General features: G+C 42.3%; 2 protein-coding genes across 5 annotated transcripts in view; one reads left to right on the top strand and one right to left on the bottom strand.

Annotated features, from left to right (window-relative positions):
- LOC138202315 (myosin-16) overlaps positions 1-23,365 on the top strand; it is a 55,142-nt gene extending 31,777 nt beyond the window's left edge. For 2 of the 3 annotated variants that reach the window (XM_069156230.1, XM_069156228.1), the window contains exons 7-23: positions 4,263-4,319; positions 9,499-9,585; positions 9,848-10,093; positions 10,239-10,356; positions 11,361-11,488; positions 11,589-11,785; positions 11,884-12,016; positions 12,092-12,308; positions 13,576-13,712; positions 13,876-13,979; positions 15,145-15,337; positions 15,418-15,621; positions 15,713-15,838; positions 15,939-16,109; positions 18,071-18,271; positions 18,352-18,498; positions 20,258-23,365. In XM_069156230.1, the coding sequence (XP_069012331.1) occupies positions 4,263-4,319; positions 9,499-9,585; positions 9,848-10,093; positions 10,239-10,356; positions 11,361-11,488; positions 11,589-11,785; positions 11,884-12,016; positions 12,092-12,308; positions 13,576-13,712; positions 13,876-13,979; positions 15,145-15,337; positions 15,418-15,621; positions 15,713-15,838; positions 15,939-16,109; positions 18,071-18,271; positions 18,352-18,498; positions 20,258-20,410 (2,619 nt within the window). In that variant the 3' untranslated portion in view covers positions 20,411-23,365. Of the gene's footprint in view, positions 1-2,210; positions 2,286-4,262; positions 4,320-9,498; positions 9,586-9,847; positions 10,094-10,238; positions 10,357-11,360; positions 11,489-11,588; positions 11,786-11,883; positions 12,017-12,091; positions 12,309-13,575; positions 13,713-13,875; positions 13,980-15,144; positions 15,338-15,417; positions 15,622-15,712; positions 15,839-15,938; positions 16,110-18,070; positions 18,272-18,351; positions 18,499-20,257 lie in introns of those variants that run through there. The other variant, XM_069156231.1, reaches the window with a different exon arrangement.
- Positions 23,366-23,780: 415 nt separating this feature from the next.
- Positions 23,781-27,081, bottom strand: part of LOC138202316 (growth arrest-specific protein 7-like) — a 66,818-nt gene continuing 63,517 nt past the window's right edge. For both annotated transcript variants that reach the window (XM_069156233.1, XM_069156232.1), the window contains exons 13-14: positions 26,139-26,237; positions 23,781-25,086 (exon numbers count right to left, since the gene is read on the bottom strand). In XM_069156233.1, coding sequence (XP_069012334.1) covers positions 24,973-25,086; positions 26,139-26,237 — 213 coding nt within the window. In that variant the 3' untranslated portion in view covers positions 23,781-24,972. The remainder of the gene's footprint in view (positions 25,087-26,138; positions 26,238-27,081) is intronic.

Raw genomic sequence — 27,081 nt, forward strand, 5'->3', positions numbered from 1 at the left:
CACATCACATGACAGTCAGTCTTTCTGAGTTTTATTTCAGCATCTCTGTCTTAAAGCCGTGCTAATGACAAATCTGTCGGTAGCAATACTACCCAAGAGGTCAGCAGGCTATTGGCCAAGCAACTGTAGAATTATTCTACCTGGGAGTTAAATGGGGTACTGTAAATTATCATTATGATACAGTTAAGTGAAGCATTATTACAATACCATTAAATAGAATACCGTTAAAATGAAATGAATCAGAGCAGAACCACTGGTGCTTTTATTCTGAAGCACCTGGCTTGCCTCGGGCCACAAGTGTTGATGTCATTGCTGTGAAATTTAAGCTCCGGTCAACAGACAGTCAGACGGTCATGAAAGAAGTTGAATGGAAATCTATGGAGCCAAAGGCTCTTTGGAGCCAACCCCTGGTGGCCCTCAGTGGTATTGCACTTTAAGGCACTTGACTTTTCACACCCAGAAGCAAACATCCAATTTTCTCCACAGTCTATATTGTTTTTACACCCTCCATCCATTATATACTCCCACTTTATCCTGTACAGCTCCTGAGGGGGAGAACGGGTGGGTGATCAGCTGACTTTGGGAGAAGGCATCCTGCACAGTCCATCTCAGGGACAACACAGGAAGAAAGACAACCACGGTTCATGTAGACTCGCCATTAAACTAACATGCACGTCTTTGGACTGTGGGAGCCAAAGCAACAAAAGAGCACAGACCCAAACAAAACCCACGCAGGCACAGGTTCAAACCCAGAACTTTCTTGCTGTGAGGCAAGAAACCACCACCACCACCATGCTGTTGGTTTTTCCAATATCTCAGTTTAAATAATAACTTTAAGATTTAAGAAATCGTTAGAAAAACACTGCCGATACAAAGTAAATAGATTTTTTTCCCCATCTCTTGAATTCACCCATTTAACTGGTTTAAATATTCTTTAGCTAATGTAAACAGAGGATGAGTAAGCCCTCAAACACACAAACAGAAGATTTCTTAGTTCAAAGATATAGACCCATTGGTGAATATAGCAGCTTAGCCCTCCAGCTTAGCTCCCTCCGCACTGTGACTGCATTACAGCTGCTGTTCACTCAGCATAATGACATGGAAACCTGTTGGTTTAAATGAAAGGCCCTCTCGAGTTTAATACAAAAATATCCAACCATATGTTTTGACCAAGAACTAAAACTAAACCCCAATCAAATGTTAAAAATGTCATTATTTTATTATCTACCTTACACAGAAAACCTTGGCTGCTCTCTTGTATAGAGTCCCTTTTAAAAGGACCAGACGGTGCTGCAAGTTCCATTTCATAATGTCCTTATCGCTCTTCTCCAACAAGCACCTGTGCTCAACACGCAGTGATTAATCTGACCTGTGTCATCACCTCCAGTACAAACCTTTGTCCAGGTCCAACCTGACCTGTCATCAAACAGCGTCCACTTTTACTGCTGCAGTCAGTACGCAGCCATCTGAAGGCATTTATATGAACAAAGCACGCAGACTCCTGCTCTGTTTCAGGGACCTGAATCACGATAGTGTATTTGGAGGACTGACATCAGCGGGGGGTCTGACGCGCTGCGTTTCTGGTGCAGAGGCAGGGCTCGGGGATCTGACAGGATGTAACTGCCCACGCCGCCGAACATCCCCTCTGACACCAGCGAGAAGACATCAGCTATTACAAACCACATCTGATTGCAATTCATGGACAATTATTATGGTTTCAGAGTTCAGTGGAGAAAAAAGACAACTTTAAGCACATGTAATTATGGAGATCAAACCCTGCAACCATTCTCAACAATTGTGCTTTTCCCCTCTCAGTCTGTGTAGAGAAGATGTTGTCGGCTCATTTAGATTCAATTTAATTTATAAAAGTGCACAAAATCAGTGTACCTCTTTCTGCCATCGATAAGTAGTCCAAATTGTGTTTATCCATGCAGTCTGACTCAGACCTCTTAACACTGTTAGTGCACTATATGTTTTCTACAATTGTGTTAGAGCCACAATATTTATTTTGAGGCTGTGGAAAGAAGGACTTTAACAAGAAACAGATATGTGAGCGGGGAACTGTCAGAGGAGGAGGCTGTTCATGCACAAGGGGGTGTGGACAGTAAAATGCTGAAGGGGATCAACAGAGAAGCTGTGTGTGTGTGTGTGTGTGTGTGTGTGTGTGTGTGTGTGTGTGTGTGTGTGTGTGTGTGTGTGTGTGTGGGGATAGTCAGCCAGTCAGTCAGTTGGGCTGCTGCAGCCTCACCATGGCTGTTCTCTCTGCAGAAGTTCTCCGCTGGCATGTGAGTTTTTATTTCTGTCTTTCTGTTTAAGCATAATTTATGAAAAATAAGTAGCACAAATCAGTGTCTTTATGTGTTATTTTTAGGAATGAAAATAATCCTCGTCTTGTATTTTTAATGAGTCATAGATGGTACAAGTGCAGGACAGTTCTCCCATCCATGTGTGTTTATTTTGCTGTAAGAAGTCGAAGGGTTCTTGTTTTTGTGGAGTTTGGGTTCCGTGTACCCGGCGAGCAGCTTTCACCACATCAGCGAGGTGGAGGTGTTGTTGCTGTGCGTGGTCCAGGGCTACACACCATGTCAGACACACTTCCTGACAATGAGATGTAGATAGAAACTGGAGATAGCGCAGAACATGACACAACTTGGTAGGATGCAGCAGCGCAGGGAAGCCGGCAATTCATTGTTATTATTGGTACAAAATGCCGCTTTGGCACGAGATAAGGGGAATATAAATGTTGAGCGGGTGATTTATCGAAGTCACATCATTCTGATTGTTTTAACTGTACGAGCAGAATCCAGTAAAATAATGTTAGATGCATGCGGTCACACTTCAAGTGCACACAGATGGTTATAGTTACTGTGGTGGAGGAAGTCGAAAGTTTGTCTGTTGTAAAAGGAATTAAAAATATTACTGAAGTAACGGTATGTAAATATTACAATGTACAGAAGTAAAAGTAGTCATTTTGAAAAAATAACCTCAGTTATTCCATAATACAGTACTAAGTAAATAACTTGTTAATTACTTTCTACTTCTAACTGTAAACAGCAGTTTAAAGTATCATAACTACAAGCAGAGTGGGGTTTTTTTTTTTTTAAATTTACAAAATGAACAGTTTAAAATGCATTTTTAAATGTTATTACTTATTATTTACTTGTTTTGGTATAAAATAGTGTCGCTAATGTACTATTTAACATTTACAGATAGTACAGAAAGACTTATTGGTTTATGATCTATCTATCTTATCTATAACGTTTTTGTAGCAGGTAAAAGGACACATTCATAAACAATTAATAACAGTGAGTTACACATTAAAGGTAGCATTACGTGGTTCAGTAGTAACAACTCATTAGTAATCATACATAGTGAACGGTCTTCAGTAGTTTTAAACATTAAAAAGATTGAAACACTTCAGACCTGGGGGAGTCGTTATTCAAAAACTTTATAAAAGTTTTCAAAGAGACTAAACAATTTAGGATTCCACACAGGATATGTGCCAATAACAGTTTTATAGTTTTCCATATGTATGTGCAAATGAATAGGTAATTTATTCTTACGCAATTAATGCTGTGATTGTCTTCTTCAGTTTAAGCCAGTCACCATTTCTCTGTGATGTTTACATGCGAAGTGATTTAGCATTAAACAGAAGCATAAATGGGTCTCAACGGCTGCAGTAGAAACAGCTGCCAAGGCAGCAGCACCACAGAGAAAACATAGTTTACAGAATATATAAGGCAGACATGCTCAATCAGATAAAATGACAATCAATTTGACTGAATGAACTGCATGTATTCAGACTTTGATGCATCACTGACTTCCAGCCAGGACCGTAAAACCAAAGGAACGAAGACACAGAAAACACAACACAAATTCCTCGAATGTCATCAAAATGGCAGCGCTGCTTTTGGGTCTCGCTGACCGGACATAGCACACCCAGCGCCGGGTCAGACTACAGATAATGACGGTGGCTACAGGACATTCTTGCTCTAAATTGCTACCTGAGGAAAAAACCCAGAGGCGTGCCAAATCCCCAGAGAAAGTGGAGTGTATGACACGGCCTCACCACACACACAAAGCCCTACCGCTGAAATAGCAAACTGTCTGCAGAGGTCACGCCCCATTTGTTGTCTGTCAGAGTGATATGGGCAGTGTGAAAGCAGAGGATCATATCCGAGTCACATTTCATATTTTAGTGTTTTTTGCTTTTTTTTTTTTTTGCTTTACAAATTCAAATCCGTTTTCAAATCTCTCTTTAGGCCCGCATTGAGGAGCTGGAGGAGGAGCTGGAGGCGGAGCGGGCCATGAGAGCCAAGGTACGGTATATCTACATCTATATCTACACAACTATGAGGAGGAACCGTGTCGCATCTTTCCTCTCGACCAGATGGAACAGCAGATGAGCTTTAAATCTGTCTGTCAGGCTGCAGGGGACATACGAGGACGCCAAGCAGCTCTGAGATCAGCTCGGCTCTGCTGTAACTTTTCAGGCCTGTGGTGTTGAGAGCGTTTTTGGGGGGATTTGGAGAGAGCACTGAAGGAGAGAAGAAAAAAAAAAAAAAAAGGAGAGAAAAAAGAGGTTGCTGATGTGTTGGCAGCCGGTGGGGTACGTATGTCGGTGCTGCGCCTCTGGTCACTTCAAATTATCTGCACCTGTGATAATAAACCGGGGTGGGAGAGACCTTGTGTTTCTGATTAACATACAGGGCAACCCCAGAGGCGTAGAGGGAGCCCCAACATCCTTCTTCCTCTTTCTTATTTCTTATTTTTCCTGATCTTTCTCCATCCCCTGACACACACATCAGTGTACCTTCTGTTTCTTGTAATCCCCTCGCCAGGCTCCGAGCAGCACATCCGAAGAACGGGACATTTTTTCGACCCCCACCCCCCCCCCCCCCCCCCCACCCCCACCCAAACACACACACACACACACACACACACACACACACACACACACACACACACCAAAGTGCCCAAGACGTCTTCTTTGAAATGTAAAATTGTTTCAAAACTGCGTGTCTGGTTCATATAAAGCTAATCTACCAAGGTGGGGGCTTGAAGTGCTTGTTGTTTCAAACAAGACGCTCTTCAGGCATTTGTGTATTTAAGCCTCAGAGCCCGGTTGCCCCTCTTGAGACCTCGCTGCAGTTTTTCCATGTTACAGTAGGTAAATGCAGAAATGCACATATTTCACCCCGACTGTTGAATAGAGTGACAGCAGGCCCGAGGGCATGTTTTGCACACTTCTCCCCACTCTGGGTGGTATCCTTAATGGGGCTGGCTGGGACCCCTCCAGCCTCCAGAGCAGCACAGCAGTGGAAGAGGCAGGCCCAGACATGCAGGTCTTTATCTGTACCACAGCTCTGCGTCGTCAGAGCAGCTCAAATACAACATACCTCGGCTGCAGACAGGCTCCCTATTGTTCAGCTCCGCTCCTCAGGTCGCACCGGGAGATAGCATCAGGAGATAGAGGCTGACAGACAACACTACTTTCCAGGGGATCTTCTCCCAACTGGAATGCCAGCCGGTGTCACACACACACACACACACACACACACACACACACACACACACACACACACACACACACACACACACAATGCTGTATTAACAGCAATCACCCATTAAGTAATCTTGAAGACAAATACAGGTACATGAAATTAGTCTCCATGGAAACAGATAGAAAGAGAACAAACTTTAACGCTGCACAAATATATTTATATGAAGAAAATGTCAGGTGACTGTAATGTGACAGGAGTCACTTAGTGACAAATAAACTGTAAATTATCATCTGACTGCAGTTTGGAGCTTTTTAGCTACTTGGAGCTTCTGGTTTCAGTTTAACGGCTGAAACTTTATATTTTCACTCCAGTTGTGACTTGTAGCCAGAAACACAATGAACATGTATGTTGTTCTGTGTCTGCTGTAGGCGTAAACAGGGAGATGTTTGCTAACACGTTTCCCATGTTAGACTTTACCTTGAATAGGTAGCACTTTGGTAGCGCTTAAAATGGCACTTAATTATAGCACTTTGTAGTTTGGCTTTCTTGAAGAAAATGTTACTTTCTTGATTCCTGTTGTTCTGGGTTTGTACCCTCATGGTTGAAATGTCCTTATTGTAAGTCACTTTGGATAAAAGCATCAGCTAAATGAGATGTCATGTCATGTTTATATATGTCACTATTGTGTTTATAGCTTTACACCAAGAGGCCAAGCAAATGGCAAACTAGCAACAAGTTCAAAAAGTAGGATTGCTAAATTGGTAGTAAACAGTTTCCCGCTTGTATTTCCAGTGTAACTGGAGCATTGGAGTCATGTTTCTGGTAACCTTATGAACTCAAGTCCTGTATTCACACTCCTTATATCTCTGTTGTTGACTCCAAAAGCACTTTAATTTAGCAGCTTTTTAGACTCATGTTCCCCAGCTGGTCCTTGACATTTGTTGCTGAGCGTGTTGTGTGCCGTGATCTACGCCATGTTGCATCTCATTTGTTTTTTGTAAAATGATAAAGTGTTCCTTCATGAAGCTTAAAGTCAAACTAGTAAGCCAATAGTTTACTGGAATTGTTTTGAAAAAGCCTGGAAACAGAGCTGAAGGAACTGAACCAAAACAATACATTAGAGAGGCCTAAAACAGGAACAACATGAGCAACATGAAAGTGTTTTGTGTGACTTGTGAACCCTTCGACTACTTGACCATGTTTGCTGAAACACATCATCTCACACATTTCCAGCTGTTCCTCCTCTGATGCAGAAGTCATCCATGTTTTCATAAAAATAAAATCCTTCAAATTGTCTCATATTTTCACAGTTTGTGTGACTTTGCCAGCAGTTCTTTCTGTACACATTTAATAAAGTATAGAAGAAGGCTGAGCAGAACTGTACTCTCATGTGTAGCTTTGTGGACGTACGTATAGCAAGTACAGTATGCACACCATTACTTTCATTTCAGGGAACATCCCTATCAGATATCTGGAGGTGGAGGACATGGATGAATACTAGAAAGCGCATATGCAAACACATACTGGCACGTATGCACAGACTGCCCAGAGACACACTCCTACTCCTTCACGCTCTTTTGCAGAAGAAGATCAATGTCCCGTCTCCTGCAGCAGGACTCTTCGGGAGCACTGACCCTCCATTAGCATGTAAATGGGAGTGACTGGTGTCAGGTGGTGCTGATCCCAACGAGCTGTTGACTCAGTCAGTAGTGCAGAGGAGAGCGATGAGTGAGCCGAGCGCTCGGCGTTAAGCCTCCCTACGCAGAGCTGGGTTGTAGATTTGCAGATTCAGCTGGAGGTGTGAGGGGTTGAGGAGGAGGCCCCCAGTGAGAATCATCTGTTTTCCCTTGTTCTGCCCAAGGTGTGTTGACGGCTGTGGCTCATTGCTGCTTCAGGGAGGCCTGAGACTCCAGCTTTCGCAGACCCGTCTCAACATCTACGGCTGTCTTAAAACCGGCTGTAAAACACCGGTGTAAAAACAACACGTGCCTTTAACTAAAGAGTGCTGGCTGTTTGAGCATGTAATGAACCTGCATCATAAACAGACTCTCGTGTGTGTTGTGCCGTGTTTGTGAGCGGGAAGCGTCTCTGAATTCCTCGTTAAGGACTTTGAATTCTTTATCATTAACATATCAACATTTGTGCAGCTTTCTGTCCTTTTCTTTCTTTTGTATTTTAACAGAAAAATGTGGTCTTTTTTTTTCTTTTGATGTCCTGTTGGAAGTTTTATTATACTGGTGGAACCAGGTTAGGTTAGGTTAGGTTAGGTTAGGTTAGGTTAGGTTAGGTTAGGTTAGGTAGTTACTTTATTAATCCCCGAGGGGACATTTTTTCAAAGGATAAGGATAAGTGTTCATTTAAGTTGCTAATAATTCATGATATAATTTGATATATTCTATAGTCTCTCTCTCTATCTCTCTTTAATTTTGTCAATGTTTATTTCTTTTCAATCAGTACTTTATTTACAAGTTATCAATACTTAAATTCCTGGAAAGTATTTTAATGCTAAATACTGCTATTGTTACTGCTTTTAAAAATAGGGGTAATTATAAGACTATGATGGAGAAATATCTGATATATATATTTAATATCATTAGAGTCACCTCAGTTTTAGGGCTTTAGTATAGGATTGTCAAATAAAAGGTAATTCAGTTTCCGTTAAAGCTGCACCAGCTGATACACTTATACTAACAATTTGTAAAATTACTGTGTAATTTGAAAAGTGCCACTCAAGCTAATGAACCAAAAGAGATTTATTACTCAACTCTACAGTTGCCCTCAGCTTAATGGAGCCTTTTAGCCTCCTCTAGCCCGTTCTTTTGGTTTTATCATCTGCAACTTGACTGTTTGGGTGAGTCACTGCGCTCTTATCAACACCGTGTACAGAAGCAGCAGAAAGCTGTTTTCAGGAAAAAACAAAAAAAACACTAAATTCACTGGTCAGCAGTTGCCTAGCAATGAATAGCAGATAAGAATATTTTTTTAATGAGCTCTTCTAAACCAAAACAGAGGTTAAAGGAAAGATACTTTATAATGACTTACATACAAGTATTTTAGGTAACAAGCAACATAACTCGAAATGGATATTGCTCCATGTCGGCTGGATGATGGCAGCCATCAGTTTGCTAAGACGTTAGCCACATTAGCAATTTCACAAGGCTGTAATATGTAATATGTTACAGCTGTGTGATATACAGTACAATTTGCAGTGGAGCCCAAAATCAGGGTGGGCAAAAAAACCATCAGTAACTTCAGTAACTGGAGAACATATAGCAGCTGAAAATGTTTTTTATGAAATTATTTTTTTTCTCAAGAGCACTTGAGCAAGTTTGCAAGCAAGTTTGCAAATGTTTAATAGACAAGTATTTACTTACAACTTTATGAGGTGATTCTGTTTCACGTCGTGTTTTACAGATTGCTAAACAGCCCCCAAGTGGAAAAAAAAAAAAAAACCTGCACCTTTCAGCGCATCTTCATCCCAATCAATGCTACCTCATGTTATGCAGGATTTAGCTTTCTAAATTCTTTGTGTATTATGCTATAAATCAAAATCCAACATCACATCAAAAATCAGAGCTAAAAGCAACGAGACTTCACTTTGAAGAGTGTTTAGCTATGAAGAAAGCATTTGATAACATCCACAGGAAACAGGAGTTCACAGACAATATTTGGACTGAGTGACAGCAGCTAACCCCTACCTCGCTCTGATTGGATACCGGCTACCCTACTAACCTCTGACTTTAGGAAAGATCACGTCCTCTTTGTGGGCTGTCAATCAAACTGGTCCCCTGGTGGTAAAATATCCTGTCCTATCAGGACGGATTGTTTAAGAGTTAGAACAGATGGAGTCTTATGCCTTAAGGTTATTTCACTTTATTGTGAACACTTCACAGTTTTGTATTGCTTGATATTCAATCATGACAGAAGATGTGATTATTATCTCACTGTACGCTTGATATCCATGAACATCCTTTAACTGTGATGTTTTTGGCAGGTGGAGAAGCAGCGAGCCGACCTCACCAGAGAACTGGATGATCTCACAGACCGGCTTGAGGAAGCAGGAGGAGTCACTGCCTCACAGGTTAAATTTAATCACAATTAATACCATTTTTAAAGCTGTACACTACTAGATGGACTCACTGGCAATAAAACCTATGTTACATAAGCTAATTTCCCTGATGATTAGGACCAAATTTCATAGGACTTTCTTCAAAAAAAACTTTGAAATATCCTCAGTTAATTTTTAGGATCTTACGAGGATTGGTTCTTGGACATTACCTGGAAAATCCTGAACGAAAATAAGCATTACCGAGCTTTACATACAGCTTGTGTGTTATAAACAGATGGAGGTGAACAAGAAGCGAGAGGCTGAGCTCCAGCGTCTGAGACGAGACCTGGACGAGTCCTCCGTCCAGTCTGAAGCGCTGGCCGCATCTCTGAGGAAGCGGCACAGCGACGCCATGACAGAACTGAACGAGCAGTGTGAGGCTCTGCAGCGGACCCGAGCCAAACTGGAGAAAGAGAAGCAGAACCTGAGGATGGAGGTGGACGAGCTGGCCACTTCCCTGGATAGTGTGCAGAAAGCCAAGGTCAGAAAGTGAGATCACGCTGACCGCAGTGCAGCTGATTTAATGGGGTGTTTGTTTCTTTAACAAGCCAATAATGTCAGTTCCTTGAATTACGACCTTGTGAACTTGGCATAATATGTGCTGGTGTGTTTGTGCTGTTCTGCAGACATCCTCAGACAGTCAGATGAAGAAGGCGGAGGAGCAGCTGTATGAGGCCAACAGGAGAGGAGATGAGCTGCAGAGGACGCTTACTGAGCTCAGCGTGGCCAGGAACAGACTCACGGGTACACAGATGTTTCCCGTTAGACGTATTACAGAGTTTTTGCCATTTAGAAGCATCCTATTTTCACAATCAGTTTTTTAATGAGTATGCCATCATACATGAAGGAATAGCTTCCTGCCAAAGTGCTAAGACTAAATGTCCGAGGGAATCGTAAGCCCTAAGTCACGCTCCCTGTCAGTAATGTTCTGCGGGTTATGCGTCTTATTGTGTCAGTGTTTAAGAAGGCTTAACCTTGCCCTTTCTCTAAGCTTGTGGGGTGCTCAGTCACTTCTCTTTGTTTCATACTAAACATTTCTCTCACATTTGCTAAAAAGGTCTGAAGAGGAAACTCTTAGTCAAGAACTTTCAGGAGGACTCCGAGGATGAGATAAACTGTGCATATGCTGCCTTATATTGTAATAACATGAAGTGACAAAAACAAGAAACAAGTTCGGTCAAAATTGGTGCAGTCCAAGAGTCTGAAAAGTCTCATACCTGTTCATTTTAGTCCATAGTAAGTGTGATGCATCAAAAACACTGTACGCCTACATGTCCCATAATGCATTACGTCTTTTATCAGCGATTCTTGCATGACGTTTGTGACCCAGGATATTTTTCAAAAATGTGAATTCTCCCAGGAAACCAAGTTGAGATACTGAGGTGACGTTACTTGACACTATAGAGGACATCACCATGTTGTTTTTAGTACTCCATGAGAAATCAGAACGACATGACACACTTTGTTTCAAACTTGTTTCAAATGGTGAGACTCTGAATATATCCATTCGTGACACCCACAGATAGGAATCTTGAGTCTTTGACGCTCCATTTCATTGCATTAAGATAATGTCTACAGATGTCCTTGTTATTCTACACTGCATATTTATGATCTAATCACATATGCTCCTGCAACCTTTTGTCTCTGAATAATGAAATTGTATACTTGTTTTGGAGTACTTGGTGCCTCAGTTCTGCTGCGCGCTACAGTGTTTCATTAACTGTGTTAACTCCTGTGTGTCCTGTCAGCCGATAACGCCGACGTGAGTCGACAGATGGAGGAGGCAGAGAGCAGAGCGAGCCAGCTGACCCGCTCCAAGACTCTGCTGCAGTCCCAACTGGAGGAGCTGAAGAAACAGCTGGATGAGGAGGTCAAGGTCGGTGCTTTCAATACGAAACAGAAAATCTGCATATTTCCCCCCGTTTTTCCATTCAGAGTAAATGTATTTGCTTGTGTCTCTGCGGTGCTGTTGCCAGTGTAAACACGCTGTCAGCAGCAGTCTGGGCTCAGTGCGGCAGGAGAGCGAGGTGCTGAGGGAGCAGCTGGAGGAGGAGCAGGAGAGCAAGCAGGAGATGCAGCGCCTCGTCTCCAAACTCAACAGCGAGGTGACACACTGGAGGAGCAAACACGAGGCCGACGCCATCCAGCATGCCGACGAGCTGGAGGAGACCAAGTGCGTGGAATTGAGACTGGCACCTGTTTGCTGCATTTGACGTGATGCAACGCCTTAAATACATTCTGTAATGTGTCCAAATAATGTGTGTGTCGCAGGAAGAAGCTGGCAAACAGGCTTCAGGAGGCTGAGGAGGCGGTGGAAGCAACCCAGGCCAAATGTTCCTCCCTGGAGAAAACCAAACAGAGGCTGCAGGGGGAGGTGGAGGAGCTCTGCATGGACCTGGAGAAGGTAGAGAGGGAGACACAGGAAATCATGTTTTGCCACAAACTTTGTCACTGTAGCAGCGTTTGTTCCCTGCCTCAGGCCAGCAGCTGCGGTCAGACTCTGGATAAGAAGCAGCGGGTCCTGGAGAAGCAGCTCGGAGACTGGAGGCAGAAGTGTGAGGAGCTGGTGGCCGAGGTGGAGGGCTGCCAGAAGGAGAGCAGGCAACACGCCGGAGAGCTCTTCAAACTCAAGACGGCTCACGAAGAGTCTCTGGAGCAGATGGAGGCTCTCCGCAGGGAGAACAAGACCTTCCAGGGTAGGATGTTGCACATATAAGGGGAGGGCTGATACCTTTAAGGAATAGTTTGATGTTTGGCGGAAAATTCGTAATACGAACGTAACTTGAGCCAGTTCGAAGAAATAGAAATGGGCTTTGAGAGGCTCCGTAGGTTCATGTGTAACATGAACATCATGTGTAAAAGCTTTTATGTATTTCTTACTGATTATTTGTTCATTTACATCACACAAAATCTTAAAAAAAATATTGAAAAGGAAAAACACAGCATAGACCAAAAAAAATAAAAATGTCTTGGTTTAGCTAATGAACTAGTTTAGTTAAATTAAACACATTTAAATATGTTTTTCTAAGGATGCCCAGATGCATATTATCAAACGCAAATACCACTAGAGTCAGAGTTAAATTAGTTTTAGCAGAAGCTATCCCACCAGCGAGTCTTCGAGGCCAAGTGTGACAGATTGTGAGGGATCTATTCTAATATTCATCATTATGTTTTCATTAGTGTACCCGAGTCTGAGTGTTTTTCCTATCTTAATGAGCCTCTTCAATGGAGCCCACCATGTTTCACTGCCATAAATCTACAGTAGCTCAGAAGCGACCAACCAAATTCTGACTGAGTCTAAATTTGTGTTTTTCCGTCAGTATTCTTACTTCGTGTATGAATTGTGTCGTCCTAAATTGTCGTCGTGCACCTACTGGTAGTGATATAACATTTGAATACGTTATGCGCCAAATTATCTGCCACCTTTGCACAGTTAGTTTACTTGAAAATAAAAACTTGAATGCACTTTTGTGTTTTATACCTCTCCTTTTGCTTTGGCTCTTAGTTAGCTGAGCCAATTGCAAGCTTGGCTCGGCCCAGAAGATGGCGAACAACACAACTCGAAAGCTCACAAATGGCCATGTTTCATCTCATTTGTTTAAACTCTACACAAACACTTATAAAAAGATTTAAGACAGGTGCTGGGTGAATATAACTTGTTGCTTGTCAAGAGGCAGCTCAACCAAAAAAGTATTGTTTCAACGCTTTGGTTTTGCACAGAAAATAAAACAGTAGCGAGGTTTTTCTTTACTTCGGAGAGAAACAGGCTAGCTGGTTCCCCCAACCTCCAATCGTGTTGTCTAATTGCTTCCTGGCTTTAAATGAACATCGACGTGACCGTGGTATCTTTTTGTTTTTTGTAAAATGATAAAGTCTTCCTTCATGAAACTTAAAGTCAAAATAGTAAACCAATAGTCACCATGGCTCAGTTGGCCTCATGTGTGGCTTTTCTGTGTTCCACAGAGGAGATAACTGACCTCACCGACCAGCTGTCAGACGGAGGGAAGAGCGTCCACGAGCTCCAGAAAGCAAAGAAGAAGATTGAGATGGAGAAAGAAGAGCTACAGGCCTCGCTGGAGGAATCTGAGGCAGCTCTGGAGGTACAGTATATGCTTTAGAAAATCGGCTTCTTATCTGTTGTATTTGATATCTTATATTCACTATGTTTATTCTGCATACTATATGCTTATTCATCCCAAACATCCTTGTTTGGTTTCATCATCCTTTTCTTTTAATTTCTTCTCTTCCTTTGGGTTCTCCCAGGCTGAGGAGACCAAGGTGCTGAGGCTGCAGCTGGAGTTGTCTCAGGCTAAAGGAGACCTGGAGCGCAGACTTCAGGAGAAGGAGGAGGAGGCTGAAGCTGCTCGGTACCTCAGATTCCTCTCGTTTCATGTGTCTTCATCTTCAGGACATTTCACCTCAACATCTCTTTTCTAAATTGTTATCTGTCATCTATATTGTTGATACACTGTTATACCTGTTATACCTAATTGCTAATCATCTACCAGGCCTGGCATTCTCTCACGCCGGAGTATATAACTATATGATGAGAAAAACAAAACAGAGTGATCATTGCTTTTGATGTGATGCCTCTTTGGCTCTGAAACAGCGATCCATTTAGCATCAGGTCGGCTGATGATGTCTCCGCTTTGGAAATTCTGCCCTCGAGAAATAATCTGAAATTTGTTTTGAAAATAGGTTTATTTGCTTTCTCACCGAGAGTTAAATAGGAAGATTCATACCATTCTCACGTCTGTCTGCTCGATATAAATCTACAGTCATCAACCAGAAGGTTAGAACGTGTTGCAACATATGATAACATGGGGAAAATATGTGGAGACGGTTTTACACAGGAATCTACATACATTACACCATTGAGGTGTTCCAAAACCACGTTTCTGAGGCGCAAAATACTTGTTTCACATGTCCCCAATCACATGTGTCATGTGGTCACGTGATTTTTATGCACATGTGAAATTCATGTGTTTTTTCTACGGATGCCTCCACTTAGTTGCAGCAGAGATAAAGAGGGAATCTGTTGAACGAGAACATCCAGCCAGCAGGACTCAGCTCCTCAGGGTGTGATGGGTGATACACACCGTGACATCAGCCACAGGGTCGCCTCCTAGTTTGCAACTTTGGAACTTAAATGGAAAGATATGAGATCTTCTGAGCGACAGTAACTCTCAGGTGGAAAGCAAACCAGCTTATTTCCCAAAATGTCAATGTTGTTTCTTTTCAATCTGCTTCGTGTTGTTGTTGTAATGCTGCTCACGCTCTGCCATTGTTTTTTGTCATTCTTTGTGTTACTACTAACTACAGCACTAATTCTCTCCCTATCTGTAATTGTTTTTCATGCTGCCTTGTATCTCCCTTTATTCCTCCTAAAAAGTCACTGTATGTAATTTTCAGAGGTAAGACTGGAAGTCTTCCTCCCTTCCATCTCTGCTTTACTGTGTCTACAGCGAGAAGTATTCCCAAATCCTCTTTGCTAATACCTCTCTCCCTCCTCCCGCTCGCGCCTCCTGCCAGAAAAAGCCACCAGAGGGCGTTGGAGTCCCTGCAGGCCAGTCTGGATGTGGAGGTGAAAGGCCGAGTCGAGGGACTGAAGCTGAAGAAGAAGCTGGAGGCCGACATCACGGAGCTGGAGCTGCAGGTGGACCTGCTCACCAAGAGCAACGCCGAGCTCAGCAAGAACAGCAAGAAGATGCAGCAGCAGATTAAGGTCAGCTCAGAGCACAGTGTGTTTCCTCGACAGCAGCGCTGTGCAACAGAGCTGACAGAGTGTGTCCTCCTGTGTCCCAGGAGCTGCAGGCTCAGCTGGAGGAGGAGGTGCGGAGCCACGAGGAGCTCAGGGAGGAGCAGGCAGCCATGGAACGACGCTGCTCTGTGCTGGTCAGCGAGGGCGAGGAGACCCGCACGGCCCTGGAGACCGCAGAGAGGGCACGGAAGGCCCTGGAGGTGGAGCTGCAGGAGGCCAGTGAGAAATACAGCGACCTCAACAACCAGGTGGCACACAGGGCCTTCGCTTCATTCTCACTGCTTCTAATCTGACTCACACACTCGCTGACCTTCTTCATGCTTCCTCCTGCGTGTTCAGTTCCAGTCGACTCTGAGCGGGAGGAGGAAGCTGGAGGTTGATATCCAGACTGTGCAGCAAGAGCACGAGGAGCTGCAGGCGGAGCTGAGAGGATGCACGGACAAGGCCAAGAAGGCCAGCTGTGAGGTAAAACACACATGAAGGGATTCACTGAGACACTGCAGCAGCTTTAAAACAAATCCAGACGAACGACGTGATGTTTGAAACCGATGTGCCGTCCTGTCAGTTGGCGCGAGTGGGGGAGGAGCTGCGTCTGGAGCAGGAGCACTCGCTCCACCTGGAGAGGGTGAAGAAAGGTCTGGAAGCTCAGATCAAAGATATGAGCGGCCGGCTGGAGGAGGCCGAGCAGATGGCGCTGAAAGGCGGGAAGAAGATCATCCAGAAGCTGGAGGGGAAGGTACGGAGACACAGACATGTTTCGGTGTGGATATGCAGGACCCACACTGGAGGATCGCTGGCGATGGGGTGAACCAATGACCTTTCATTCAGCGCCACTAGCAGGTCAAATCTTTCCACAAAAATATACCAAATCTTATTCTAGAAAGAGGAAACACATTTGTTTTTGTTGGAGTTTTCCTGGTGACAGAGACACAGAGACTGATTGTATATCAAAATGTCTCCCAGGTGTCTCTTATCCATACAGCCCAAGGTTGTTCACTTTGGCCCAACAGTGGTGGAGCTGTAACTTGGGAATGTTTTGTCAGGTGGACATTAAAAAAAAAAAGCTTTAGGGCCTTGGAGGAACTTTTATTTTAACGGTTCAGTTAAGATAACAATGTAGTCACGAAAGTCATTGTTGAGATCTTGGGATATGAGAATAGAGACAATCATACTGTAAACAAGGCAGCAGGTCAGCAACTCTGGGAGCCTTCACTTGTGTTTCTTGACCTGTTTTGTTGAGTGTGTTTTAGGGTTGCAGTGGAACACCGGAATCATATATAATTGCTTATTACCGGTATTAAAAAAAAAAAAAAAATTAAATGGAGAAAATGGACTGAGGGAGAGAGAAGTGTCACTGATCATATCCTCAGTCTCCCTTCATTGAGAAAGTAACTAAAACCAGCAGCGTTTGATGAATTTGGAGATCTTAAAAAAAGATGATCAGGTTGTCCTCAAGGACAGATGTGCATTTTACAAAAGATGTGAATGCAAAGAGGCTGCCAAAGGAGGAGACACATAAGCTCTGTTGACCCATCTTTAAGACCACCGCTCCTCCACACAGATCAAAGTATGTTTCCGCTTTATAACTTTAATCTCTGATGAAAAACGTGTCACTGTTTAAACGTCGATCATAAAATGCGCCATCAAAACTGCTGACATAAGAGAGTGTGTGTGAGTTCAAGGTACAGACAGCCCTTAATTAGCAGATATTTCGATAATTGATCAACTTGTGACAGCATTTCTCATTATTTTGGGGATTTTTATAAAACAAACAATGACTTGATTTATGGGGAAAATAATCAACGGGTTAATCCATCATGAAAATAATCACTAGTTGCAGTTGGATACACAATAATTGAAAAAAGCTCCAACGCAACAACTACTACAACATTCAAATCCTGCTTCACATAAATGTGTTTTATTCATTTTTTAAAAAGGAGGCTTTTTTAACATATACTCAAGATAAAAATAATTAATCTATATTAAAGTGTTGGTTCCACAAAAAATCCTTCTGTTTTCCTTCCTGGGTAACTGGTAAAAAGAACGATTTGAAACCAGATCTCCCTGTAATTAAAACCTAATGTGACTGTGGCTTTTTACATGATAGGTGGACACATCATATTTGATCGGAGACCTTTAAGTATTCAAGATGTTTTAGCAGAAAAAACGTGCTGACTCAGATTTACTTTGTAACATCCTGCTGCGTGATCCCAGCTAGAATATATTAGTTCTAAAAACGTTTCGTAGTAATGTTTTCAGCAATAGTTTTTTTTTTTTTAATTTTTTTATTGTTCTTCTAAAAATTTTTATCTTAAAGATAAAATCCTCTAAAATCATTCCTAATGTTTTTATAACATTTTCAGAACATTATGACCGAATTTAAAAAAATGTTTTCAGTAGGAAGTTTAAAAAAAAAAAAAGCTTACCAGTGTTATTATTCGATTGTAGGATAACATGATTTTAAGCATTATACAAATGTTTTGTGGTAACATTCCTGACATATTTTTAGAGGACGGTCCTACTGTAACAGAAGAACATTTCTAGCTCGGATGTGATCACTTATTTTAACGAAAGATATGATGGAGGGACGTGTGGAAACTTTCCCCAGTGACCTTCCTGTGTGTTGTAGCACTGCTTCTGGGAAGCAACGAATGCGAAGCCCTCCCGCACACATTCAGTAACAGTGATCACGTGCAGGTGAAGGAGATGGAGCTGGAGCTGGACACCGAGCAGAAGAGGCACGCCGAGACGGTGAAGACGCTGCGGAAGAACGAGCGTCGCCTGAAGGAGCTGCTGTTCCAGTCGGAGGAGGACCAGAAGAACCAGCAGAGGATGCAGGAGCTGGTGGAGAGGCTGCAGAACAAGATGAAGGCCTACAAGAGACAAGTGGAGGAGGCCGTACGTCCCGCTGTTTCACCCGCACTACCCATGTTTCCGTCTGTATTTTAAAACCTGCTCACACGCTGCTGTCGCTGCAGGAGGAACAAGCCAACATGAACCTGGCCAAGTACAGGAAGACCGTCCACGAGCTGGATGATGCCGAGGAGCGGGCGGACATCGCTGAGTCAGCGCTCACCAAGATCAGGACCAAGAACAGAGGCAGCTTCGGCAAAGGATACTCCTCCGTAAGTAACCGCTAAACAGGGACTCTCTCTGTGGGGACGAATAGGAGCTGTGTCCAAAATCACTCCTTCATTCACTCCTTCATGACTTCTGTTAGAAAAATGACTCAGAGGCTGTATTCAAAATCAAACATGTTGGACATTTATTCTTGCAAGAAGGAGCAAATACATGTACACTCAAAGAAAGGTGTCCAGCATTGCTCGAAGTCTCTCCTCCGTAGTTCAGCTTATATACAGTGTGACAAACAGTTGACAGTCACCCCCACTTCCTCTGTATATCTGATTTTGTAGATAGCACTGAGTGAGGTCGTAGATCACAAGATAAAGGTACAGAGACGTTGTAACTGAGACTACAGAACCATGTTGTGCAACGGATAAATGAGTACATCTTGTCTTGGAGAATAGGAACATGTTGTGCAACAGATAGACAAACATTTGACAAGTATGATGAGTTCATTATTTTTCCATCAACTTCCTACTAACATCATATATTTAGCAACAAGGAAGTGAGACCGTGTTGTGTGATGTAGCTTCTGCTGCACGGAATAGCTTGTGTTCACATTTGCACAACAATGAGGACTTTCCCCCACACAGCTCCTGGATCAGTTACCTTCATCATGTGTTACATTGTTTGGGTGAAAAGAAGAGTCTTAACTCACGTTGCTTAATCAGTTCCCAGACAAAAAAAGTAAAATGTGAAGAATGTAAATAATGTCAATAATGTCAATAACTCAATTATCAGCATCATTGTATTGATAAATTTGCATTAGAGCTCTTCATATCTTTTTTTTACGGAGACATGGCTGTGTTCCAGATAACAAACTTCCCTCTACACTAACAAGTAGTGTTCTTACATGTGAGGACTCTTGTGTCGTGCAGGAATGTTGACAGAGTAGTGTTGTCTCAAATCTCACTGATGTTCTGCATTGACAGGAAATGACCTGAACATGTGAACACATCACTCGTCAACATATCTGCAGCTTTAATGATCTAATCCAGAAATTACATTGTTTCCGTGCCTTTTATTTAACACACTTTAGTGAAGTGTTCAAGAACAGCCGCAGCTTCTTCAGACACTTTAATTTGAAAATCCGTTACATCGGTGGCTCCGCTCCTTCCTCGACGGAGCCAAGATGCCGTTTAGGGTGAATTGCTGGACACGCGTATTCCTTTGGACCGTTTTGAGGACATCATCCTGGTACCCCGCCGTGCACGGCATGTTTCCGTACTTGACAGTGTGAGCTGCAACTTTCCAAAAGTGATTTTTCCATAAATCTTTTGAAATGTTTATTTTTTTATTCTATGTCCTCTCAGGTCCACTGATGACTGATTGATCTTTCCTCATAAAAGATCTTTCCTCGGTTTTAGAGTTATTTTGTTATTGTGTGCCTCTGCAGGTGACTCCAACAAATCTGCATATTTCTTATCACAGAACGCATTGAAATGAAGCCGCTGGACTGATGCTGAAGACGTATCAAAAGTGCACCAAGAGAAATATGTGATTACTGCCTCATGAACTGATTATATTTTATTAGTAATGCACATATGTTCTCTGTATCTTAACCAGTGACTTCTGATTATTGCAAAGTCAACCAAAATCAAATCCTATGTTTTGAGAATACATTCCATAAAGTTGTAAAATAATCTTGGGATGGATAAATAGAAAAAAAAAAAAAAACACACTCCAGTCTCTGCCAGAAGTCCGTTCTGTCCCTGTTGTCTCTCTGAATGATGACTCTGAGTCTTGTGTGTGATCCACCAGGGTTACAGCACTCCGTACCCCGGCCTGGTCCGCTCACCCAGCTCGGCCGGTTCGGAGGGCAGAGGAGAGAAGATCCTCAACGACGACAACGAGTCCGTCAGCTCCCTCATCCCGGCCTATCTCAACTCCCTCAAGAAGCTCATGATCGATTGATCGGAGGACGGCCGTGAGCTCTTCCTGCGTCCGGCAGCAGCGCTGGTGTCTTCTGAACAAGCGAAGCGTCGTTCACTTTGAAAGTCTGAAACATCAGAGAGGCTCAACATTTCACATTCAGGTCACCTGTTTGTCTTCTGTACATTCCTATTGAGTCTACAGAGTACTCGTGTGTTAGATCACAGCTCTAATAACACACTCCAGCTTTATCCACCACACTTTTATTTACCTTCATACTGTAATATTTGTATGTAAAACAGATTGAATATGAACAAATGGGGCAGCAAGTGTAACACTTTATCACAATGACCACTTACAAGTCATTTATTAAGCCATCAGTTACTTACTGTAGGGTATCATTAAAAAGGCTTTTAGTTCTCCCATTTTTGGAATTTACGGATATAAGATTTCATCATTTTTATTTTGTCATCTCCTTCTTTACATTTAGCCTGCATTTTCTTCTTTCTATGTGAAAGAAACTCCTGAAAATGCATGTTATCATTATGTTAACATAATGTTTTCATCATGTTATATAGGACTCTACATCTGTACGTTATATGGAGATACATGTAAGGTCATGTTCAGACTACTCATTGTTTCCGTGTGATAAGATGGTATCTACTTATAGAGCTCTAATTATAGAGTCTTTAACATTCTGCATGATGTCATCGGGAAGGAGGAAAAATGATCATGTGAGTGGTACTGGCAGTCTTGTTCTCTAAAAGCCCCCCCCCCCAAAAAAAACCCTCCTTCAGATTATTGCTTCTCCGTGGTGTGTGTGCAACAGCTCCCATCGGTCAACGTCACGTCATGCAAATTGTCACGCTGGAGAGAAGGTGACAAAATATTTGAGAGGCGAGTCTTTTTGTCAGGACGTCGTGAACTTCTTCCATTATTAAACTCCCACATGACAAGAGTGCAGAATTAGACTACAAGCCTACGCTCGCATGTTAGCGCAGAAGTCAAGGTTTAGCAAGTCAGCTTCTGTTGCTGTAGAATACAAACATGAATATTATTATAACATTGACCTGAAACTTGGGCAGAGAGAAAAGTCCAAAGCAGCTCGACATCATGGCTGTAGACCTTCTGAAGCATTTCGAGGATCTTCGTTGCCGACTTCTTTAAGTTACATTACATTTCATTCAGCTGACGCTTTTATCCAAAGCGACTTACAATAAGTGCGTTTCAACCATGAGGGCACAAAACCCAGAACAACAGGAATCAAGAAAATACAATTTCTTCAAGAAAGACACTTGAAGAGGAAGTTCGACACAAAAGTTGACGTGCTGTTCAAGTCCGTGGTGAAATCGCAAATACGAACGAACCACATGTTCATAAAAGTACATGAAACTCAGGTGCTGATTTTGATCAAGTAACGTAACTTGGAATACTCAGTTATGAATGTTGAAGCTCCCCCCCCTCCTCTGTGCACAGCACGGTGCACTCTCTGAGCTTTTTGATCAACCCTCATACACTAAAGACCGAAATCAACCTTCAGGTGAATACAGTCAGTGAACGACGTTATTCGGGTTCAGTCAAAGTGGCTCAAATGTGAGTAAGGCTCCACTGAAGTGCAGTGCCGTAAATACCTATAAATGATTAGTTCCTCTTTAAGTCATGGCTTATAAATGACTTCACCAATCATTATTCTGAAGTGTTACCAAGGTGCCACCAATGCATGGCTTACTCTAGGTCAATAATAAGAAATGCAACGCCAGTGTATTTTACTTTAACTGTCTGAAGTGTATCTCTGTCTGAACTTTTAGCCGCAGCTTTATTATCAGTGCCTGAACTTGTGACAAGGCTTGACCAAATCATGTTCTGTTCAATGTGAAAATGTGTTTTGTTTTGTTTTTTAGCAAATAAAATACTTTTTTGTTGTTGTTTGTTTTTTTCAGTTTGATGTTTTTCTCTGCTTTTGTTTCAATTTTGTGGTCAACAAGAAAAATAAACCAGAAAGCAGCATGTTCTGACATAAGATACATATTTAATTTTTATTAATGAAAAATGCCAACCTTTATCTGTTAATGTACAAAAACATTTCCGTACTCTTCTCCCAGTGGTCAAGTAATACTAAGCAGTAATACCGAACAAGCGTTTTGTACAGCAATTAAGTTTCTGCAGGCAGCAGCACGGACGCCTAATTCAGCTGAATCATCTGACTTCTGTTTCCAAAACTAGAATATTGTGAGATGTTTCTATTGCATATAAATCACTTGTATGTTTCATATATTATCAGTACCAAAGTCTATATATCATATGTCTTTATGTAAGATTCCACTATTTACCATATTTTACATTCTTCACTCTATCGCCTCCTTTCATAGCAAATCATACATCTCATATATTTACATCAGGCCCCCTGAACATTCACTTCCATCAGTCATAAAATGTGTAACACGTTCTCTTTAGAGCACTTTTCATATGAACAGCAACGTACAGTATATTTATTACAAATTATGTGGGTATAAAGTGCAACTGGCTGCTTTTTAATTCTTATTAAGATTGAAGTAAAACAGGTTTTAGCTTTTCATTTCTATATTTTTTTTCAGCGATGCAAAGAAGTGTTGCCAGATTTGCGATTTCAGACCTCAGAGATTGATTTGCTGAACCCCGACCTCGAACAATAATTCTGTTACTGACAGTCGTAGTTTAGCAGCTGCAGCTGAGCGTGGCGGTTCCATACGTGTTGGATTTCTCAACACAGATTAACTATGAACTAGTTTGGATGTGGATTGTTTTGAAGAACCGAAACCACGAGAGTTAAAGTGTGAGGAATAGATTAAACAGTGTTTATTTTCTCTGACTTGTTAGCACGGGCAGATAACAAGCTTTTCTACCTTCACTAGTAACTTTATGTCATTTCTGAAGACATGCGGCACATTATTAGTTCATTATGTTGTTGTCTGATTTTAGGAATAAGGATCCAATAAATCTTAGCATCTCTGTACTGCTTTTTATGTTTTGGGCAAGTTTCATCTTTAAAATAGTGCAGTTAGCATTCAAGCCAACTGAGAATTTGTTTTATTTAGATTTGAGACATTTTTAATACACAAATATTGATGTTCTGTATGCAGCTGAGGCTAGCGAGATAAAACACTGTTTCCATATGTCAGTGTCTTCTTCGGTGGATGATCAGCTGAGGATGCTGACCATCGAGCTTGGCGAGTGTTTCCAACTACTTTCAACAGGAAGAAGCTGCAGGGTGCTCACAGCATTTCCAAATGTAGCGAGATGATGTTGTGCCACTCGTTTATTTGGGATGTCACGTTGTATTTGAAATGTGAGCCGTGTCGGCCTCTTCTCCTCTCCTCCGTGCTCACGTGTAGACTGACGTGTTTTAACAGAGTCTCATATTCACTTCCAAGTGTCAAGATGATTCAGATTTTAATCACAAAATCAGCAAACAAATAATTTAAAGACAATTGCCGTGCTGTAATATTGGCAACGTTTACATGTAAGAGATCCCGCAGACAGAAAGTTATAAGCGACAATCAAACATGATTTGTGTTTTGTGTCACAGCGTTTTGAGCCTCTCTGCTCACTGAACAGAGGATGCAGAGGGAGCTGTGTGGCTCTGCGGTGCTGGTCAGGACTCTACGGAGGGCGGCCAAGGTCGGTCCACAAAGGTGCTAGGTTTGGTGCTCGGTGAATTTTACCCACATGATTGGCCTCAGTCTTCAAATAACGTGTGTCATGCACAATCTATTTAAGACACGTACACCAGCCTCTCATTTTAAAACAAATTGGAAATATTAACATGACACCTAGATTTAGTTTTGGCACTAGCTTAGTTCAGCGTCATGTCGTCGCTTAAAAGTAAGAAGCCTGCTTTTGTTCACGTCTAAAAGTGAAGACGGCCTGTTGGCAAAAAATGATTTTTAAACTGTAAATCACTCTTATTGTTGGCTGCATTTTCTTTTCATTGGCCAATTTGGTGCTGGAACAGAAAACCCGACGGGCGTGGCAACAGCTGTGAAGGGGGCGGGGCTTAGCAAACAGTCAACACCTGCACATGATTGCTCTTGTTAAAACACTATTATTATCTGGACTACAGCAACACTCTCAGGTCTGAATGCGTTTTGCTTAGCAGCGTGTGTTAAATGGTTGCAGTTCTGAAGGATTAGCATTTGGCTGCCGCGTGACATAAAGCTGTTCAACAGTTACACGTGTTCAAGGTTCATCGTTGGTGCTTCTTAATCATTCGCCTCACCTGAGTATCCTTTAGTAAAGAATTCACACTCACAGTTCCCACTTTTCTGTGCAGGGCTTCAGCTTGCAGAACACAAAACTACGAGCAGTCGCCTTCATACTTTAGGGTTCTCACGGAAACTCGCCCAGATAATGCCGTCTGCTTCAGCAGAGAGCCAGTGATCATCCCTCAGTCTGCCCCGCCTGGATCAGTAATGTGTGTGTGTGTGTGTGTGTGTGTGTGTGTGTGTGTGTGTGTGTGTGTGTGTGTGTGTGTGTGTGGGAGGTCGATGATCCCAGCAAAGACTTCATCTCCCAGTCATGTCCTCAGGCACGTGGCCTCTGGGTCTCTGTGTCTCGGTGTGGACTCGTCAGATCTCGATGTCCACCGGTCGGATTTCTCCAGTCTTATTCTCCTGCACCCACAGCTCTCTGTCTCTGGCCGGGTCCACGCACTGCAGGAGCTGGTCCACCGGCTCCATGGTCTGCAAGACGACCGAATAACTGTCAGCCCAAAATATCAAACTAGAAACGCTACTGTTTGGCTCTGTGATACTCTCGAATACAGGCGATGTCAGGGGGCTCCAACCTTTTTTTCCTTTTAACTTTAATAAAATGTCAAAACATTAATTCACATAGCTGAGCTCCACTTCATCATCTGAATGTGCTTGTGAACAACAATAAATTGATACTCAACACACATACTGAAACAGTAGTTTGAGAGCTACTGGGTCTCATGTTTACATCACTCAGAGGGCTTGAAAATGGCTCTTTGGTTCCCTCTGCTGGTGTGAATATCATAATGACATAATCAGGCTGGAGAAATGGTATTACTTAAAATACAAATAGCTGCAGCTCTAATATTTTAGCAGCATCAGATTTTGATATAATATATATATATATGGCATGCAAAAATCATCAGCCCTCTTTTTTCTAGTCAAGCCTACATTTCCCTGGTATTCCTCAAACTATTTGTCTTTAAACGTTTTCCTGGCCGAAACTTTAAATGTTATTTAAAAAAAACCTATGTTGTACCAATGTTTTTATCTAAAAATGTAATAATAATTGTCATGACAATGGTTTCCGGTTTCATCTTGTTATGGCATTGTTGTCTCACTGTTACAATGCCTCAACCTACAAATAACAATACAAAAGTGGGTGTGGCTTATTGTCAGGAGCAGCACCTGGGTGACAGGTGACAGGCACCTGGGAGCATTTTGGAGAGTTTTAATAACAACAGATCTGAAAATAAAGACGTACTGAAGCTGCTTCTGAGGTGGAGGACGTTTTTGTGCCATTCATGAATCAGAGTATTTAAAAGCTAAATCTCCTCGGAGTGAAAGCTCGGAGATCCATTTAAAAAAAAAAAAGAAGGACAGGTTCAAATTAGAGGAGGAGCAGCTGTAATCATTTTTAAGGAGTGGGTGAAGAATGACTGAAAATCAGCCCCTCCTCCCCTCGAGACATAAATCCCGCCTGAATGGGCTTTGGTGTCGACAAGCTGTCGCTCCTGGTCCTGAGGTGGAGTTGTACTCACACTTTGGTTGAACATGTCGGTCTCGTGCCGAAGGGTCGTGTACTGGCAAAGATGCTGTCGGATCATCTCCACCCGCTCCACCTCCAGTCGCTCCAGCTCCTGAGCAGAAGGGCAGTTTGAGAAGCTCGAGTCAGAAATGCACCTTAAAGACCCGCAGTGCCAGCAGGGGGACCTCCATGTGAAGTCACAGACCATATATTCACAGGAAAAGGGTCAAAGGTCACACCCTTACCAGGATCCTAGTTATGACCATAGCTGTCAGCATTTACATTTTAAAGTACAAAAAAAAAAGAAGAATTATTTATGCTTTTATTAATATTTATGTTATGACACAACATCAACATAAACTTATGACAGAAACACTGCAGTTTAACACAAATTTACTGTATCTTACCATCATTCCATGAACTTAATGTTAATAAGTGGTTCTTTGGGTGTTTTAGGTGGAAGCCAGTCATGAGCACACACCCCCTGAATCAGATGCTTATTTTACTCTCTCTGTCCACCCTGTGAAACTACAATTCCTTCTACCACCAGTGCACAGCTGTACTATGAACTGCCAGTGATGAGAAGAGGACGGGCTGCTTTTACCTGCCTGTTCATTATTGTGCCATGTGTGTTTGTGATGAAGGTCGGACTGACTGAAAGCTTAAATAAAGTGATCTACTGCATGGATCTAATCTCTTCTACTTCGTTCTACCACGGTGAGAGACGGGTTGAAATTCTGTGTCGCGTGTGAACAGTCATAGACAACAAACACACAAAAGACGTGGATCCGTGTTGTTATTCATAATAAAGTTCAAACCATGCATATTACCAGAGTTTCCTGGTGTCACAACAAACACGGAGACGGCATTGAAATATGAGAGAAACCCCGTAAAAACGTGAACGTTGACAGGCCTGGTTCTGACCCAGCAGTCACCAAAGTTGCTCAAACTACCAC

Source organism: Embiotoca jacksoni, unplaced genomic scaffold, assembly GCF_022577435.1.
Source record: "Embiotoca jacksoni isolate LCO1_2020_lvr unplaced genomic scaffold, fEmbJac1.0.p SCAF_20, whole genome shotgun sequence".
In the NCBI taxonomy this organism is placed as follows: domain Eukaryota; kingdom Metazoa; phylum Chordata; class Actinopteri; family Embiotocidae; genus Embiotoca; species Embiotoca jacksoni.